This window comes from Lethenteron reissneri, chromosome 62 (genome assembly GCF_015708825.2).
Source record: "Lethenteron reissneri isolate LAM-NWPU_2019-01 chromosome 62, ASM1570882v1, whole genome shotgun sequence".
Taxonomy (NCBI): domain Eukaryota; kingdom Metazoa; phylum Chordata; class Hyperoartia; order Petromyzontiformes; family Petromyzontidae; genus Lethenteron; species Lethenteron reissneri.
In genome coordinates this window covers 5,614,054-5,630,221 of record NC_083840.1, presented here as the reverse complement: position 1 = coordinate 5,630,221, position 16,168 = coordinate 5,614,054, and the positions used below count along the sequence as shown (strand labels likewise).

General features: G+C 54.9%; 1 protein-coding gene across 1 annotated transcript in view; it reads right to left on the bottom strand.

Annotated features, from left to right (window-relative positions):
* Window positions 1-14,052, bottom strand: part of LOC133358472 (E3 ubiquitin-protein ligase CBL-B-like) — a 49,747-nt gene extending 35,695 nt beyond the window's left edge. Inside the window, exons 1-3 of the mRNA XM_061576784.1 lie at window positions 12,013-14,052; window positions 6,870-7,010; window positions 3,172-3,318 (exon numbers count right to left, since the gene is read on the bottom strand). Coding sequence (XP_061432768.1) covers window positions 3,172-3,318; window positions 6,870-7,010; window positions 12,013-12,203 — 479 coding nt within the window. The 5' untranslated portion in view covers window positions 12,204-14,052. The remainder of the gene's footprint in view (window positions 1-3,171; window positions 3,319-6,869; window positions 7,011-12,012) is intronic.
* Window positions 14,053-16,168: the final 2,116 nt, after the last annotated feature.

The window sequence follows — 16,168 nt, the reverse complement described above, 5'->3', positions numbered from 1 at the left end:
ATGGTTGTATGTGTGTGTAATAACGATGACCACGCTATCTGCTTGTTGCTTGCTGTCCATGTAAGTGTGTGCGTGTGTTGGGAATGGACGGAGAGTCTGCTGTGGTTGCTGAGTTTCAAAGGGAGTGTGTGCGCTGCTGCGTGGAGTTGTTATCTTGATGGTAAAGTTAATTATTAACGTGGGAGCGTCGGGTATCCTGTGCTGTACCATCTCGTGGGTCACCGTGCGCGATGGGCTTAATTGAAAAAAAAAAATGTTTTTTTGGGCTGTATTATGCTGCGAGGTGCTGTGTGCGATGCGGTCGTTGCATGAGAGGGAATAACTGTGTTGTGGTTGAAAAGTTACGACGGGATTGATGGTGTGTTGGTCGCCTGCAGATTTGCTTGCTATTGTGCTTCAATGTACGCGTGTGATCGCGATATGCTGATTGCATGTGCTGTTATACCGTTCTGTATATGTGTTGCGGTTCCGGGTGGGGGGTTTTTTTTTTTTTTTAGGGAACCATCGGTTGATGTTACGCTTGTTCTTGTTATTGTTACTGTTACGAGGCACACGTGTATTGACGGTGTTAATCTTTATTCTTGGGGGTTGAGGGATTGTTGCAGCCGGGACGGCTGCGAGCTGTACAGGGGGGGGTGATGTAGGGGTTATTACGGGAGAAACGGCGGACAACAAACACAGGGCTGTCGGCACTCACATACACGGGGGGTCACACCGACGTCCGCATCAGTTATTGCCCACGCCCCCAGCCCTCGGAGGCGATCCCTATAAAAGGTGGAACCCAAAGAGCTCGAGGCAGTTCGACACGAAGCTGACCAGTGAAGATCCAAGACTCGGAGATTAGGCCCTGGGACTCCCCGGTCTCGCCGTCCTTATAAGGGCCGAGCCGGGTAAGCCAGTGGCGCGGCCCAAGAGCTTCCAGACCGCTGCCCTTATCAGGGCAAGGCTGGTTAGCTGGTGCCGAGATCTGTGCTTGCCAGGGCCAGATCAGTCAGCCTCCCGTAGCCCAGTAGAGGAGGACTGGGGGACAGGACAGAGGGCTTAGTACTAGGGTGGGTTTCCCATAGTACGGGTGAAGGGGCCGATACCCCTTCAACTATTGTATCTGTCCCGGAGTTAATAAACAGTGTGTCTCAACTTCCTCATCGTCTCCTCATCAACTTACTACACAGGCACGCCAGGAAGGGGGTTGTGTGTGTGTGTTCTCATTGATCTTGCGTCACGGTCAAGCGGCCGGAGAGGGGACACCTTTACATTAATATTCTTGGGTTTTTTCGGTAAAGTCACGTAGGTAAAAAATTAAAATTTATAAAAGTAAAATAAAATAAAAATCACGACGTTTCGGAGGCAACACAAGCCTCCGTCTTCAGGTGGAACCGTCACAGTTCGCTCGCTGTATCAAGCAAATGAGAAATTACAAGAGATCCGACCTTGTATATATACTGGTTGAGGGGGGGGAGGAGCCAGGACAGGCCCCTGGATAGGAGTTGTATTATTATTATGGTAAGCTTGGTGCGTTTGAAACTACGGCTAGTCTACATGACAATTCCTATCGGCCTCGCCATCAAATTCCGCACGAGGCAAACCGAACAATTCGCCGTCGACGGGCAAAGGTGGATCTCCCCGCACGTTCAGCGCGAGGCCGCAACGCGAGAGCCGGAGCCTCGCACGGAGCTCCCGGCTCGCCCCGCAGGAGCAAAATGGACCAAGGAATGAACACTTTCAGGTTTTCCCGGTCACGAAGCTCAAGACACGCACGCCCGCGTTCGCACCCGATCTTCTAATTTCATATTCCTGGAGACCTGCCCCCCCCTACCCCCCCACCGTCACCGACGACGCTTGCCGGAGTTTGAAAAGCGGCGACACGGAGCGGAGTGATTTAGGAGGGCGGCTGGGGGCCGGTACCACGTGGGTCGAGGAGGAATGAGGGACAGTAGCGACAGGGAAGGTGCTTGGGGTGGTGGGGGGGAGTTAACGGGAGGGGCTGTTGGGGAGGGGAGTGGTGGAGGGGCGACGGGGAGATGGGGGAGAGGAAAGGGAACGGGCGATGGTGATGGAGCAGAGGTGGTGAGGCTTTAAGAGAGGAACGAAAGGGAGGTTAAGGAGGGGACCCGCTCAATGTACAGAGGCAGTGTTGAGTCTGTGGTGCAGTGTTGAGTCTATGGGCAGTGTTGAGTCTATGGGTAGTGTTGAGTCTATGGTGCAGTGTTGAGTCTGTGGTGCAGTGTTGAGTCTATGGGCAGTGTTGAGTCTGTGGGCAGTGTTGAGTCTGTGGTGCAGTGTTGAGTCTGTGGGCAGTGTTGAGTCTGTGGGCAGTGTTGAGTCTGTGGGCAGTGTTGAGTCTATGGTGCAGTGTTGAGTCTGTGGGCAGTGTTGAGTCTGTGGGCAGTGTTGAGTCTATGGGCAGTGTTGAGTCTATGGGCAGTGTTGAGTCTATGGGCAGTCTTGAGTCTATGGGCAGTGTTGAGTCTGTGGGCAGTGTTGAGTCTATGGGCAGTGTTGAGTCTGTGGGCAGTGTTGAGTCTGTGGGCAGTGTTGAGTCTGTGGGCAGTGTTGAGTCTATGGGCAGTGTTGAGTCTATGGTGCAGTGTTGAGTCTATGGGCAGTGTTGAGTCTATGGGCAGTGTTGAGTCTGTGGGCAGTGTTGAGTCTATGGGCAGTGTTGAGTCTATGGGCAGTGTTGAGTCTGTGGGCAGTGTTGAGTCTCTGGGCAGTGTTGAGTCTATGGTGCAGTGCTGAGTCTATGGACAGTGCTGAGTCTGTGGGCAGTGTTGAGTCTATGGGCAGTGCTGAGTCTGTGGGCAGTGCTGAGTCTGTGGGCAGTGCTGAGTCTATGGACAGTGCTGAGTCTGTGGGCAGTGCTGAGTCTATGGGCAGTGCTGAGTCTGTGGGCAGTGCTGAGTCTATGGACAGTGCTGAGTCTGTGGGCAGTGTTGAGTCTATGGGCAGTGCTGAGTCTGTGGGCAGTGCTGAGTCTATGGGCAGTGTTGAGTCTATGGTGCAGTGTTGAGTCTATGGGCAATGTTGAGTCTATGGTGCAGTGTTGAGTCTATCCATCGAGGGTGGACGAAAGCTGCAGTCGAACCACGGGGGGGGGGGGGGGGGGGGGAACCTTCAGCAGACGCTGAGCCGAGAGCCAGGGGCGGGGGAGCGGCAGACCCCGTGGCTCACCTCTCTCCGAAGGCCTTCCTCCAGAAGTCGGAGGCGTCCGCCTTGGTGATGCGGAAGTCGTTGCCCTGGAAGATCCCCCCGGGGAAGAGCGCCTTGAGCTCCGCCAGCATGTGGCTGAAGATCAGCGACAGCTTCGTGAGGTTCCGCCTGCAACGAAAAACATCGTCGCAGTCGTCATCACCGGCGTCATCGCCTTAATCATCGTCATTGTCATCGTCACCGCAGTCGTGATCGCAATCGTCGTTGTCGTCATTGCAGTCGTCATCATCGCAGTTGTCACTGTTGTCATCGTCGTCATCCGAGTTGTCATTTACATCATCATCATCGCCGTCATCATCGTCCTTGTCGTCATCGTCATCATCATCGTTGTCTTCATCGCAGTCGTTACCATCTTCATCATCGCCGTCATCATCATCGCAATCATCGTCATTGTCGTCATCATCGCAGTTGTCATCATCGTCGTCATCATCGTCGTCATCATCGTCGTCGTCATCATCGCCGTCATCATCATCATCGTCGTCGTCATCGTCATCATCATCGTCGCCGTCATCGTCGCCGTCATCGTCATCATCAACATCGTCGTCATCAACATCGTCGTCATCGTCATCATCATCATTGTCGTCGTCATCGTCGCCGTCATCGTCATCATCAACATCGTCGTCGTCATCATCGTCATTGTCGCTGCCATCAACATCATCATCATTGTCGTCGTCGTCATCATCGTCGTCGTCATCATCATCGTCGCCGTCATCATCATCGTCGTCATCGTCGTCATCATCGTCGTCATCATCGTCGTCATCATCGTGTCGTCATTGTCGTCATCGTCATCATCATCGTCGTCATCATCGTGTCGTCATCATCGTGTCGTCATCATCGTCGTCATCATCGTCGTCATCATCGTCGTCGTCGTCGTCATCAACATCGTCGTCGTCATCGTCGTCGTCGTCATCGTCGCCGTCGTCGTCATCATCGTCGTCATCATCGTCATCATCGTCGTCATCATCGTCGTCATCATCGTCATCATCATCGTCATCATCGTCGTCATCATCACCATCGTCGTCATCATCACCATCATCATCATTGTCGCTGCCATCAACATCATCATCATCGTCGTCATCAAAGATCCCCCGTGTAGCCTCAACAGACTGTCGGGGCAAGTGCTGTGAGCGAGCAGCGCCGATGAAGGCCAGCACCACTCGCCCGGCCGCCTTTGTCTCCCCAGTGGCGATGTTTCCACACCACACCAGATTACTCATTTGAGGCCGAGTCGACCTAGGGGGAGGCCCAGCGACCGATTCAGATAATCGACGGGTTCGTAGCGCGGCGCGATGCTGACCGCTGCACTTCCACTTGCCATACTCAAGCACACACAGAGATACGCACGTGTATACAACTTCATACACACACGCACGCTAAAGTCACACACACATGCTAAGGCAAACATGCCACAGAGCCTCGATAAACTGTTAGGAAAAGTTCGGTTTGGAAATGGGGCTTAGGCTATGAAGTGGAACTTAGACGCACACACTACAAAGACACACACACTACACACTCACACATCACATACTACACACACACTAACCACACACTAAACCCACCACACACTACACACACACTGACCACACACACACCACACACACTACACACACCACACACACACTACACACTCACTCACCACACACTAAATTCACCACACACTACACACACACTACACACTCACCACACACTAAACTCACCACATACTACGCACACACAACACACACACACTTACCACACACACACACACACCACACACTTACCACACAGAACACACGACGCACGGTTGGCTAGGTACGGCGCGAAAGAAGTTCGCCATATGTACAACATACTCACATTCCACATACACACACGCTCACTGACCACACACGCTCACTGACCACACAAACCATGTACACTTCGCACACACACATTACACACACACCACACACACTAACCATGTGAACTTTCCACACACACATTACACATACACACCACACACACAAAACATGTAAACTTTCCACACACACATTACACACACACAAAAACCATGTACCCTTTGCACACACAATACACACACACATTACACACAAACCACACACACAAACCATGTAAACTTTCCACACACAATACACACACATTACACACACACACAAACCATGTAAACTTTCCACACACACAAAAACCATGTACCCTTTGCACACACAATACACACACACATTACACACAAACCACACACACAAACCACGTAAACTTTCCACACACAATACACACACACATTACACACACACACCACACACACAAACCATGTAAACTTTCCACACACACACAAACCATGCACACTTTGCACACACACACACTACGCACCTCCGATTAGCACGGTTGGCTACGTGCGGTGCAAACGAAGTTCAACACATATATGCGTGCGTACACACACGCAGCACACCTTTACCACACACGCACGCGCACACGCACAAACTGCATACTCCGACACTTGCACAATTGACACGCACGCACAATCCAAGCCACCGCCACGTTCATGGCCCAGTCCCTGTGCTCGAGGAAGTTAGCTGCGGAGGTGCGATAGGGATCAGGTCGTGAACGCAGCCAGCCAGAGCCACCGGTAGCTGGCCCCACAGTCGGAGCGACAGGTGGCAGCGATCGTTTCAAGTTTAAATTTGCTTCAACCAGAGGTGAGAACTGGGGGGAGCCAGGCTGAGACTCGTGCACAAGATTATCCTGGGTGGGCGAGTGGGTGGGTGGGTGGGTGAGCGAGTTGGTGAGTGAGTTGGTGAGTGAGTGGGTGAGTGGGTGAGTTGGTGAGTGAGTGGGTGAGTGGGTCAGTGGGTGGGTCAGTGGGTGGGTGAGTGAGTTGGTGAGTGGGTGAGCGAGTTGGTGAGTTGGTGAGTGGGTGGGTGAGTGAGTTGGTGAGTGGGTGGGTGAGCGAGTTGATGAGTGGGTGAGTGAGTGGGTCAGTTTGTGAGTGGGTGGGTGGGTGAGTGAGTTGGTGGGTGGGTGAGTGGGTGAGTGGGTGGGTGAGTGAGTTGGTGAGTGGGTCGGTGGGTGGGTGAGTGGGTGGGTGAGCGAGTGGGTGAGTGGGTGGGTCAGTGGGTGGGTGGGTAATTGATTGAATGTGATAAGGGGAGTGAGTTAGTAAGCGAAGTTTGAAGTTGATTTTCTTTAACCAAAACTCAAGAGTGAACTGAGTGAATGAGTGAGTCTGCGAGTGGATAATGGAGATGATTATTAAAATGCCACCATCAACCCGGCATCGTGAGTAGCTGAATCCAATGCACAACCATCCTGCATGCCAGGCGAGGCAGTAAACATCTCGCCACCGTGGCACCAGTAAATCATTATTATTAAAATGCCACAATCAACCTGGCATCGTCAGGATCGGGATGGAACCCACGACCTCCTGCATGCCAGGCAGTAAACATCTCGCCACCGTGGCACCAGTAAACTATTATTATTAAAATGCCACCATCAACCTGGCATCGTCAGGATCGGGATGGAACCCACGACCTCCTGCATGCCAAACGAGGCAGTTAACATCCCCGTAAATTATTAAAATGCCACCATCAACACCACGACCGATCATCGTCGATCTACCACCGCCCCCCTCGACCCCCCCCCCACCCCACGGTCTCCGTAGCGCCGAGCGGCGGTGCCCCACCACTCGCCTGGGCTGTGAGTGCTCTTCGAACATTCGCTCCCTGGCCTCCTTGAAGAGCCGCAGCGCCTGCTTGCTCTTCCTCACCAGGTTCTCCACGCACACGCGGAAGTACTCGTTCTCGGCCAGCGCCTGCATGCGTTCCTCGTACCTGCGGGGCGGCAACGGTTCGCTCCGAGGTTGGGGGTCCGGCCGTCGGAAACACGTGCGCGTGTGTTACCGCGTGTGTGTGTGTGTGCCTAAACAGCTTTTGTTCGGCCGGATCGAGGGGGCTAAACGGGCGCGGTACGGGCTAGAGAAGAGATGGAGTGATGTGGTACAGGAGGACGTGGAGCTGAGTGGATTTGCGGATGACCGGTACCAGCGGTGTCAAGATCGGCCTCTGTGGAGGAGGCTCGTGAAGGACGCTGCTACTGGGCAGTTGGAGGCAGTCGCCCTCCAACAACAACGGAGGGCGGAAGAGCGACGCTCACAACAACGAGCGGAGCGCCGGGTGGCTAAAGCACAGCAATTTGGCACAGTAGGGGGCACAGGTGGTGCATCAGCCAGTCATCTCGGTCATCTCGGTCAGTCGACCCGTGGCACCTGGGTTTGCCCCGTGACCTCCTGCCAGCGGGCGTTCGACACTTCACGTAGCCTCAAGGTGCACATGGCCTGGCACAAGCGTCGTGGTGACGTCACCGCCACTTAGTGGCGAATGGCGGTTGTTGTTGTGTGTGCGCGTGCGTGTGTTAGCGGTAGTGTAGCGGTTAGTGCGCTGCGCTATGAACCTGGCGACCCCGGTTCGATTCCCGCTCACGGCCAACACCGGTGACGATCATCTGAATCGGTCCTGGGCCTCCTCTAGGTCGACTCAGCCTGAAATGAGTACCTGGTGCGGTGTGTAAACATCGCTTGCACTGGGGAGACAAAGGCGCTCGGGCGTGGTGCTGGCCACCCACCCCCTCGTGTACCGTTCTGGCCCTTTATAGGTGCTACTCGCTAACAGCACTTGCCCGTACAGTCTGTTAAGGCTATACGTGGGATCTTTGTGTTAACGTGCGTGCACACGTGTTCACGTGTGCGCGTGCGTGCCAACGTCTTGCTCGTGGTGAGTGAGATGTTGACTATCTCGCCTGGTATGCACGAGGTCGTGGGTTCAATCCCGAGCCTGACAATCTTAGTGTCGGGATCGAACCCACAACCTCCTGTATACCAGGCGAGGCAGTTAACATCTCCTAGCCACCGTGGCGCCCGACAAACCACACCAGGTACTCATTTGAGGCCAAGTGGAGGGAGGCCCAGGACCGGCTCAGACAATCGTCACTGCGCTTGCCGCACCACCCACTCACTCACCCAACCACTCACTCACTCACCCAACCACTCACTCACTCACCCAACCACTCACTCACTCACCCAACCCGCTCACTCACTCGCCCAAACCGCTCACTCACCCACCCAACCACTCACCCAACCACTCACTCACCCAACCACTCACTCACTCACCCAACCACTCACTCACTCACCCAACCACTCACTCACTCACCCAACCACTCACTCACTCACCCAACCCGCTCACTCACTCACCCAACCCGCTCACTCACTCACCCAAACCGCTCACTCACTCACCCAAACCGCTCACTCACCCACCCAACCACTCACTCACTCACCCAACCACTCACTCACTCCCCCAACCACTCACTCACTCACCCAACCACTCACTCACTCACCCAACCACTCACTCACTCACCCAACCACTCACTCACGCAACCACTCACTCACCCAACCACTCACTCACTCACCCAAACCGCCGCACCGCCGCCACCACCACAACAAACCAAACAAATGTCACACGGCTGCAGTAGTCAAGATAACAAGTTTGGGGGGGGGGAGACCACGCACGCGCACGGATTACGTGCGGGTCACTTTCCGACACGCTCGCCGTCTCTCGGAAGCATTCGATCAGCAGGCACAAAAGCAGGCGGCTTGGGTGGGTGGGTGAGTGGGTGAGTGGGTGCGTGGGTGGTCAGTTGCTGGGTGGGTGAGTTGCTGGGTGGGTGAGTTGCTGGGTGGGTGAGTGGCTGTGTGGGTGGGTGAGTGGGTGCGTGGATTGATGGATGGGTGCATAGGTGAGTGGGCGGATGGGTGGGTAGGCGGATGGGTGAGTAGGTGGGCGAGTGGCTGGTTGGTTGAGTGGGTGGGTGAGTGAGTGAGTTGGTGAGTGGGTGAGTGGGTGGGTCAGTGGGTGAGTGGGTGGGTCAGTTGGTGGGTGGGTGAGTGGGTGGGTGAGTAGGTGGGTGAGTAGCTGGGTGGTTGAGTGGGTGCGTGGGTCAGTTGCTGGATGGGGGAGTGGCTTGGGTGGGTGCAGGTGAGTGGGCAGAATGGGCGAGTTGCTGGGTCGGTGAGTGACTCGGCAGGTGAGTGGGTGGGTGGGTGAGTGAGTGGGTGGGTGAGTGGGTGGGTGAGTGGGTGGGTGAGTGGGTGAATGGCTTGGGGTGGGTAGGTGAGTGGGTGAGTGAGCTTTGGATGGATGCATGAGTGGCTGGGTGGATGAGTGGGCGGGTGGGTAAGTGGGCGGGTGGGTGAGTGAGTAGGTGGGTGAGTGGCTGAGTGGGTGAGTGGAGTGGGTGAGTGGCTGAGTGGGTGAGTGGCAGGGTGGGTGAGTGGGTGGGTGAGTGGGCGGGTGGGCGAGTGGGTGAGTGGGCGGGTGGGTGAGTGGACGGGTGGGTGAGTGGGCGGGTGAACGGCTGGGCGGGTGAGTGGCTTGGGTGGGTGAGTGGCTGGGTGGGTGAGTGGCTGGGTGGGTGAGTGGGCGAGTGGGTGAGTGAGTGGCTGGGTGGGTGAGTGGCTGGGTGGGTGAGTGGCTGGGTGGGTGGGTGAATGGCTGGGTGGGTGGGCGAGTGAGTGGGTGAGCGGGCGGGTGGGTGAGTGGCTGGGTGGGCGGCTGTCAGGCCAAAAGGCCGTGGAAATGTTGCATGTACGTGCGATATTAATTTCTCTCTTGCCACTGGGTTGTGACCCAGGTTTTTGTTTTTTTTAGCCAACGCTTTGATGAATGCATCCGGGGGTCTCTCTACGGTAGAGTTCTGAACCACCACCACAACTTTGTGCGAGAGTTCCGTCACATCACACACGGATGAGTTAGAATCAGAATCCTTATTTCATCACTGGAGGAAGATGATGAACCGTAAAGCTCGTTTTCACAAATGTCCAGTAGTTGGTGTGAGTGAATGAGTGGATTTGTAAGTGGATGGGTGAATGAGTGGGTGAGTGGGTGGGTGAGTGGGTGGGTGAGTGGATGGGTGAGTGGATGGGTGAGCGGATGGGTGAGCGGATGGGCGAGCGGATGGGCGAGCGGGTGGGCGTGCGGGTGGGTGAGCGAATGGGTGAGTGAATGGGCGAGCGAATGGGTAAGTGGGTGGGTGGGTGAGTGGATGAATGTGGCTAAGTGGATGGGTGAGATGATGGGTGAGTGGATGGGTGAGTGGACGGGTGAGTGGACGGGTGAGTGGATGGGTAAGTGGATGGGTGAGTGGATGAATGTGGCTAAGTGGATGGATGAGTGGATGTGCGAGTGAATGGGCGAGTTGACGAGTTCGATTTCCGCTCACGGCCACCAACACTGGTGACGATTATCTGAACCGGTCCTGGGCCTCCCCATAGGTTGACTCAGCCTCAAACGCTATCAATCTTGGTTGGAAAGCGTTGATGTTACTAACAATAAAAATAACATTAATTAATTCATTAAAGCCTCGTAGAGTCTCAAAAAAAATTTTCATTTGGGATGGTTAGCCCAATAATTCCAGCCATTATTTGTCACCAATTCACTCCCCTGCTCACTTACTCGCTAACCCACCCACACACTCATTTCAGCCACCCACAGAACCACACAATCACCAACCCAACCAGACAATCACCCACCCACTCACTCACCAACTTAGACACTCACCCAAACACTCGTCCATACCATCCAACTTCTCATTTCACACCCCAACCATTCAATTCACCCACCCACCCAACCAATCACCAACCCAACCACTCAACCAAACACTCACCCATCCCACCCCAACCCCAACCAACCACTCACCCCAACCACTAAATTCATCCATCCACCCAACCACTCACTCACCAACCCAACCACTCACTCACCCAACCACTCACTCACCAACTCAACCACTCACCAACCCCACTCAACCACTAAATTCACCCAACCACTCACTGACCAACACAACCATTCACCCACCCAACCACTCACTCACTCACCCAACCACTCACTCACCCAACCACTCACTCACCAACCCACCCAACCACTCACTCACCAACCCACCCAACCACTCACTCACCAACCCACCCAACCACTCACTCACCAACCCACCCAACCACTCACTCACCCAACCACTCACTCACCCAAACACTCACTCAACCCAACCACTCACTCACCAACCCAACCACTCACTCACCAACCCAACCACTCACTCACCCACTCACTCACCCAACCACTCACTCACCAACCCCACCCAACTACTAAATTCACCCACCCAACCACTCACTCACCAACCCAATCACCACTCACTCACTCAACCACTCACTCACTCACTCACCCACTCACTCACCCAACCACTCACTCACTCACTCACCCAACCACTCACCCACTCACCAACCCGAACACTCAACCACTCATCAACCCAAACACTCACCCACTCACCAACCACTCACTCACTCACCCCAACCACTCTCCATCCATCCCCCAAACACCCTCTCTTCCTACCCCAACACCCCACACCCCCATCACATCACCTGGACAGCACGAGCCTCAGGTGTTGGTAGGTGTCGGGCAGGATGTCCACTCACTCACTAACCCACTCACCAACCCACTCACTCAACCACTCACTCACCCACTCACTCACCCACTCACTCAACCACTCACTCACCCAACCACTCACCCAACCACTCACTCACTCACCCAACCACTCACTCACCCACCCACCCACTCACCAACCCAACCACTCACTCACTCACCCAACCACTCACTCACTCACCCAACCACTCAGTCACCCAACCACTCACTCACTCACCAACCCAAACACTCACGTACTCACCAACCCACTCACCCACCCACTCACTCACCCCACCCCAACCACTCCATCCACCCCCCCACACCCCCATCACATCACCTGGACAGCACGAGCCTCAGGTGTTGGTAGGTGTCTGGCAGGATGTCCAGGATGTACGGGGGGCTATTCTTGAGTTGCAATCGTGGCGCCTGGCACGCCTTCACCACCTTGTCCATGAGCTTCCCACGACTTCTCCACCGTCCGCCTGTCCACCGTGGCTCTCGGAGGGCCGACAGCATCATGGATGGCATCGAGGAGTCCCAGAATTCGGTACTTTTTGGGCTGTCGGCTGCTGTTGTTGCCACCGCCGCCGCTGCTCGTGGTGGTGTTGATGGGTGTCGAGGTGGTGGTGGTGGTGGTTGTTGTTGTTGTGGTGTTGTTGTTGAGAGAATTCGAGGCACCACCACCGCTGGCAGAAGACGCCACGGAATTGGCTGCGATGGTATTGGCAGGTCCAGTGATGGCACCACCACCAGCACCACCACCACCAGCACCACCACCACCAGCACCAGCAGTGGGAGAGGCGTTGAAGTTACTCCCGTACGGAGCACCAGAATTCCCAGCAGAACCACCACCACCACCACTTAGGCAGCCACCACCACCACCACCAATGTAGCTACCAGAGATGCCTCCAAATCCACTGCTGGACCCGCCGCTGTAGCTCGCGATGCTTGGGGCAGACGAAGCTGCCGAGGTGAGGCTGTAGGTGCCACCACCAATGCCACCACCACCACCAAACCCACCACCACCAAACCCACCGCCTACGGCATAGCTACCGCTTGTGCCACCCAATCCGTAAGTGCTACCACCACCATAACTACCACCACCACTAGTACCACCACCACTACCGCCACCACCACTACCACCACCATAACCACTACTACCGCCACCACCACTACCACCACCACTGCCACCACCATAACTACCACTACCACCACCACTTGCAGCGCCGGCTACGGCATAGCTAGCGCCACCACTGTCCCCACTACCACCACCACTACCACCACCACTACCACCACCACTACCACCACTACCACCACCACCACCACCACTACCACCACTACCACCACCACCACCACCACCGCTTGAACTACCGAAGCCACTGGCTCCGTCAACGCCACCACCACCACCACCCTGAGAAGCGGCCATCGCGTCTCACTGCGTCACCCTGTAGCCAAGTCACTCTGTGTGTGTGTATGTGTGTGTGTATGTGTGTGTGTCTCTGTGTGTGTGTGTGTCTCTGTGTGTGTGTGTGTCTGTGTGTGTGTATGTGTGTGTCTGTGTGTGTGTCTCTGTGTGTGTGTGTCTGTGTGTGTGTCTGTGTGTGTGTCTGTGTGTCTGTGTGTGTGTCTCTGTGTGTGTCTCTGTGTGTGTGTGTCTGTGTGTGTGTCTGTGTGTGTGTTTGTGTGTGTGTCTCTGTGTCTGTGTGTGTGTGTCTCTGTGTGTGTGTGTCTGTGTGTGTGTCTCTGTGTGTCTGTGTGTGTCTGTCTCTGTGTCTGTGTCTCTGTGTGTCTGTGTGTGTCTGTCTCTGTGTCTGTCTGTGTCTGTCTGTGTCTGTCTGTGTGTCTGTCTGTGTGTGTGTCTCTGTGTGTGTGTCTCTCTGTGTGTCTGTGTGTGTGTGTCTCTGTGTGTGTGTGTCTGTGTGTGTGTGTCTGTGTGTATGTGTGTGTGTCTGTCTGTGTGTATGTGTGTGTGTCTGTCTGTGTGTCTGTCTCTGTATGTGTCTGTGTGTGTCTGTGTGTCTGTCTGTGTGTCTGTGTGTGTCTCTCTCTGTGTGTGTCTCTCTCTGTGTGTGTCTCTCTCTGTGTCTCTGTGTGTGTCTCTCTCTCTGTATGTGTCTCTGTGTGTGTCTCTCTATCTCTGTGTGTGTGTCTCTCTCCCCACTCCCTTCCTCCTCGTGTCACCTCCTCCTCCTCCTACCTTCCTCTTCCTGCTCCCTCGGCGTCTCCCCTCGTCCCTCGTCTCCCCCACAACTCTCCCCTCCTGCTCCCCAAAACCTCCTCCCCCCGTCTCTCCCGCCGGCGTCTCCCTCCCGCTCACCCACCCGCTATGTCACCCAACCAGCCCGCGGTGTCTCACGGGGTTCCTCCCCGTGTCTCTCCCACCGTGTCTCCCCCCGTGTCTCCCCGTGTCTCTCTCCCTGCGTCTCCCCCCGTGTCTCTCTACCCCGCGTGTCTCTCCCCGTGTCTCTCCCCGTGTCTCCCCCCGTGTCTCCCCGTGTCCCCCCCCCCCCCGCGTCTCTCTCTCTACCCCCGTGTCTCTCCCCGCGTCTCTCTACCCCCGTGTCTCTCCCCGTCTCTCCCCGCGTGTCTCGTCTCCCCCCGTGTCTCCCCCCGTGTCTCTCCCCGTGTCTCCCCGTGTCTCTCCCCGTGTCTCTCTCCCCGCGTGTCTCTCCCCCCCAGTGTCTCTCCGTGTCCTCTCCCCCAGTGTCTCTCCCCCCCCAGTGTCTCTCCGTGTGTCTCTCCGAGTGTCTCTCCCGCGTGTCTCTCTACCCCCCGCGTCTCTCTCTACCCCAGTGTCTCCCCGCGTCTCTCTCTACCCCAGTGTCTCTCCCCGCGTCTCCCCCCGCGTCTCTCCCCGTGTCTCTCTCTACCCGTGTGTCTCTCTACCCCCGCGTGTCTCTCCCCCCGCGTCTCTCCCCGTCTGAGCCCTTCCGCGCCCAGTTCCGCCTTCACGGAATCACCCCCCCACCAACCCCCCCCCCCTGCAACGACGAATCGATTCCACTAATCGGCAACACGACTCCAAATGGAATCGATTCCCTCCAAACACCCCCCGCCCATCCCCCCATTTGCACTTACGAATCGATTCTGTAAAAGTCAACAAGACGGATGAAATAGAATCGATTCTCTACCCCCGCACCACCCCGAATCGATTCTCTCACCCACGCCGCCCCCCCACCCACACTTGCACTTCCGAATCGATTCTAAAAGTCGCCGACACGATTAAAATGGAATCGATTCTCTGCCCACCAACACCGCCTCTCAGCCCCCCCCCGGACTTGCACTGCCGAATCGATTCTGAAAATCGCCGACACGATTAAATTGAATCGATTCTCTCCACACATCCCAATGTATCTCAATGTAAATTCTTAACAGGCGAAGCGCTTCCACGTGGTACGATTACGGAATCGATTCATCAGGATTTGTTTTTATATAAAACTAACGATTCCCCACTCCCCTATAATACGGCGTCACGAGAGGAATCGATTTTCTACATAAATCGATAGAATCGATAGAATCGAGTAACACGAACGCATCGCGCGCCCGCCAACGTTCCGTTTCGCAAGGAATCGATTCGATTCGTCGGGTTGTAAAGCAAAAAAGCGAATCGACAAATCGATTCGGAAGTGAAATTCGCTTTTCCTTTGGATTTCCAGACGAATTGTAGCAGCCAGTCCAAGTCTCAATGCAATTCGTAGCGTGTCCTAATCATCGGTGGAGTTAACGGAACACCATGGATTGTACCCCCATAGACTCACGTGACCACACACCCACCTGTCTGTACCAGTGTGCTGATCTTAAAGGTGCATTGAACAATTATAATACTCCAATTGATGCTCCTGCTGCTGTTGTGGAGTGACTCATGCAGCCAGCTATGGCTGCAGGGTTTTTGGTGGTACATGTTGTTTGTGTCATTTATTGTGAAAATTCCGTGAGTGGGTGAGTGTTTGGGTTGGTGAGTGGGTGAGTGTTTGGGTTGGTGAGTGAGTGGTGGGTGAGTGAGGTGGTTGGGTGAGTGAGTGGTTGAGTGAGTGGTTGATTGAGTGAGTGGTTGGGTGAGTGAGTGGTTGGGTGAGTGAGTGGGGTGGTGTTTGGGTTGGTGAGTGAGTGGTTGGGTGAGTGGAGTGGTTGATTGAGTGGTTGATTGAGTGAGTGGTTGGGTGAGTGAGTGGGTGGTTGAGTGTTTGGGTTGGTGACGTGAGTCACGAAGCTTCAAATCTAGGATCACTGTTTCATTGCTTTCATGGCTATATTATTGGTGATTTCTAAAAGTGTATTGGTTTAGCCATGTTTGTGTTCTTGTAGTACGGAGTTAGACTGATTGCCTTAATCTAAGTTGTCTTGTGGTGGTTGTTGTTTGACTTGCATCCCACTGGGATTTTTGCCACAGCATTGGTGTGTAACGGTGATTTTTTTCTGCAATATTTTGCTGTCTTTTCTTGGATTTCTGTTTGCACTCAGTCACATATTCACTTTAAGATGTTTTTTGTTCA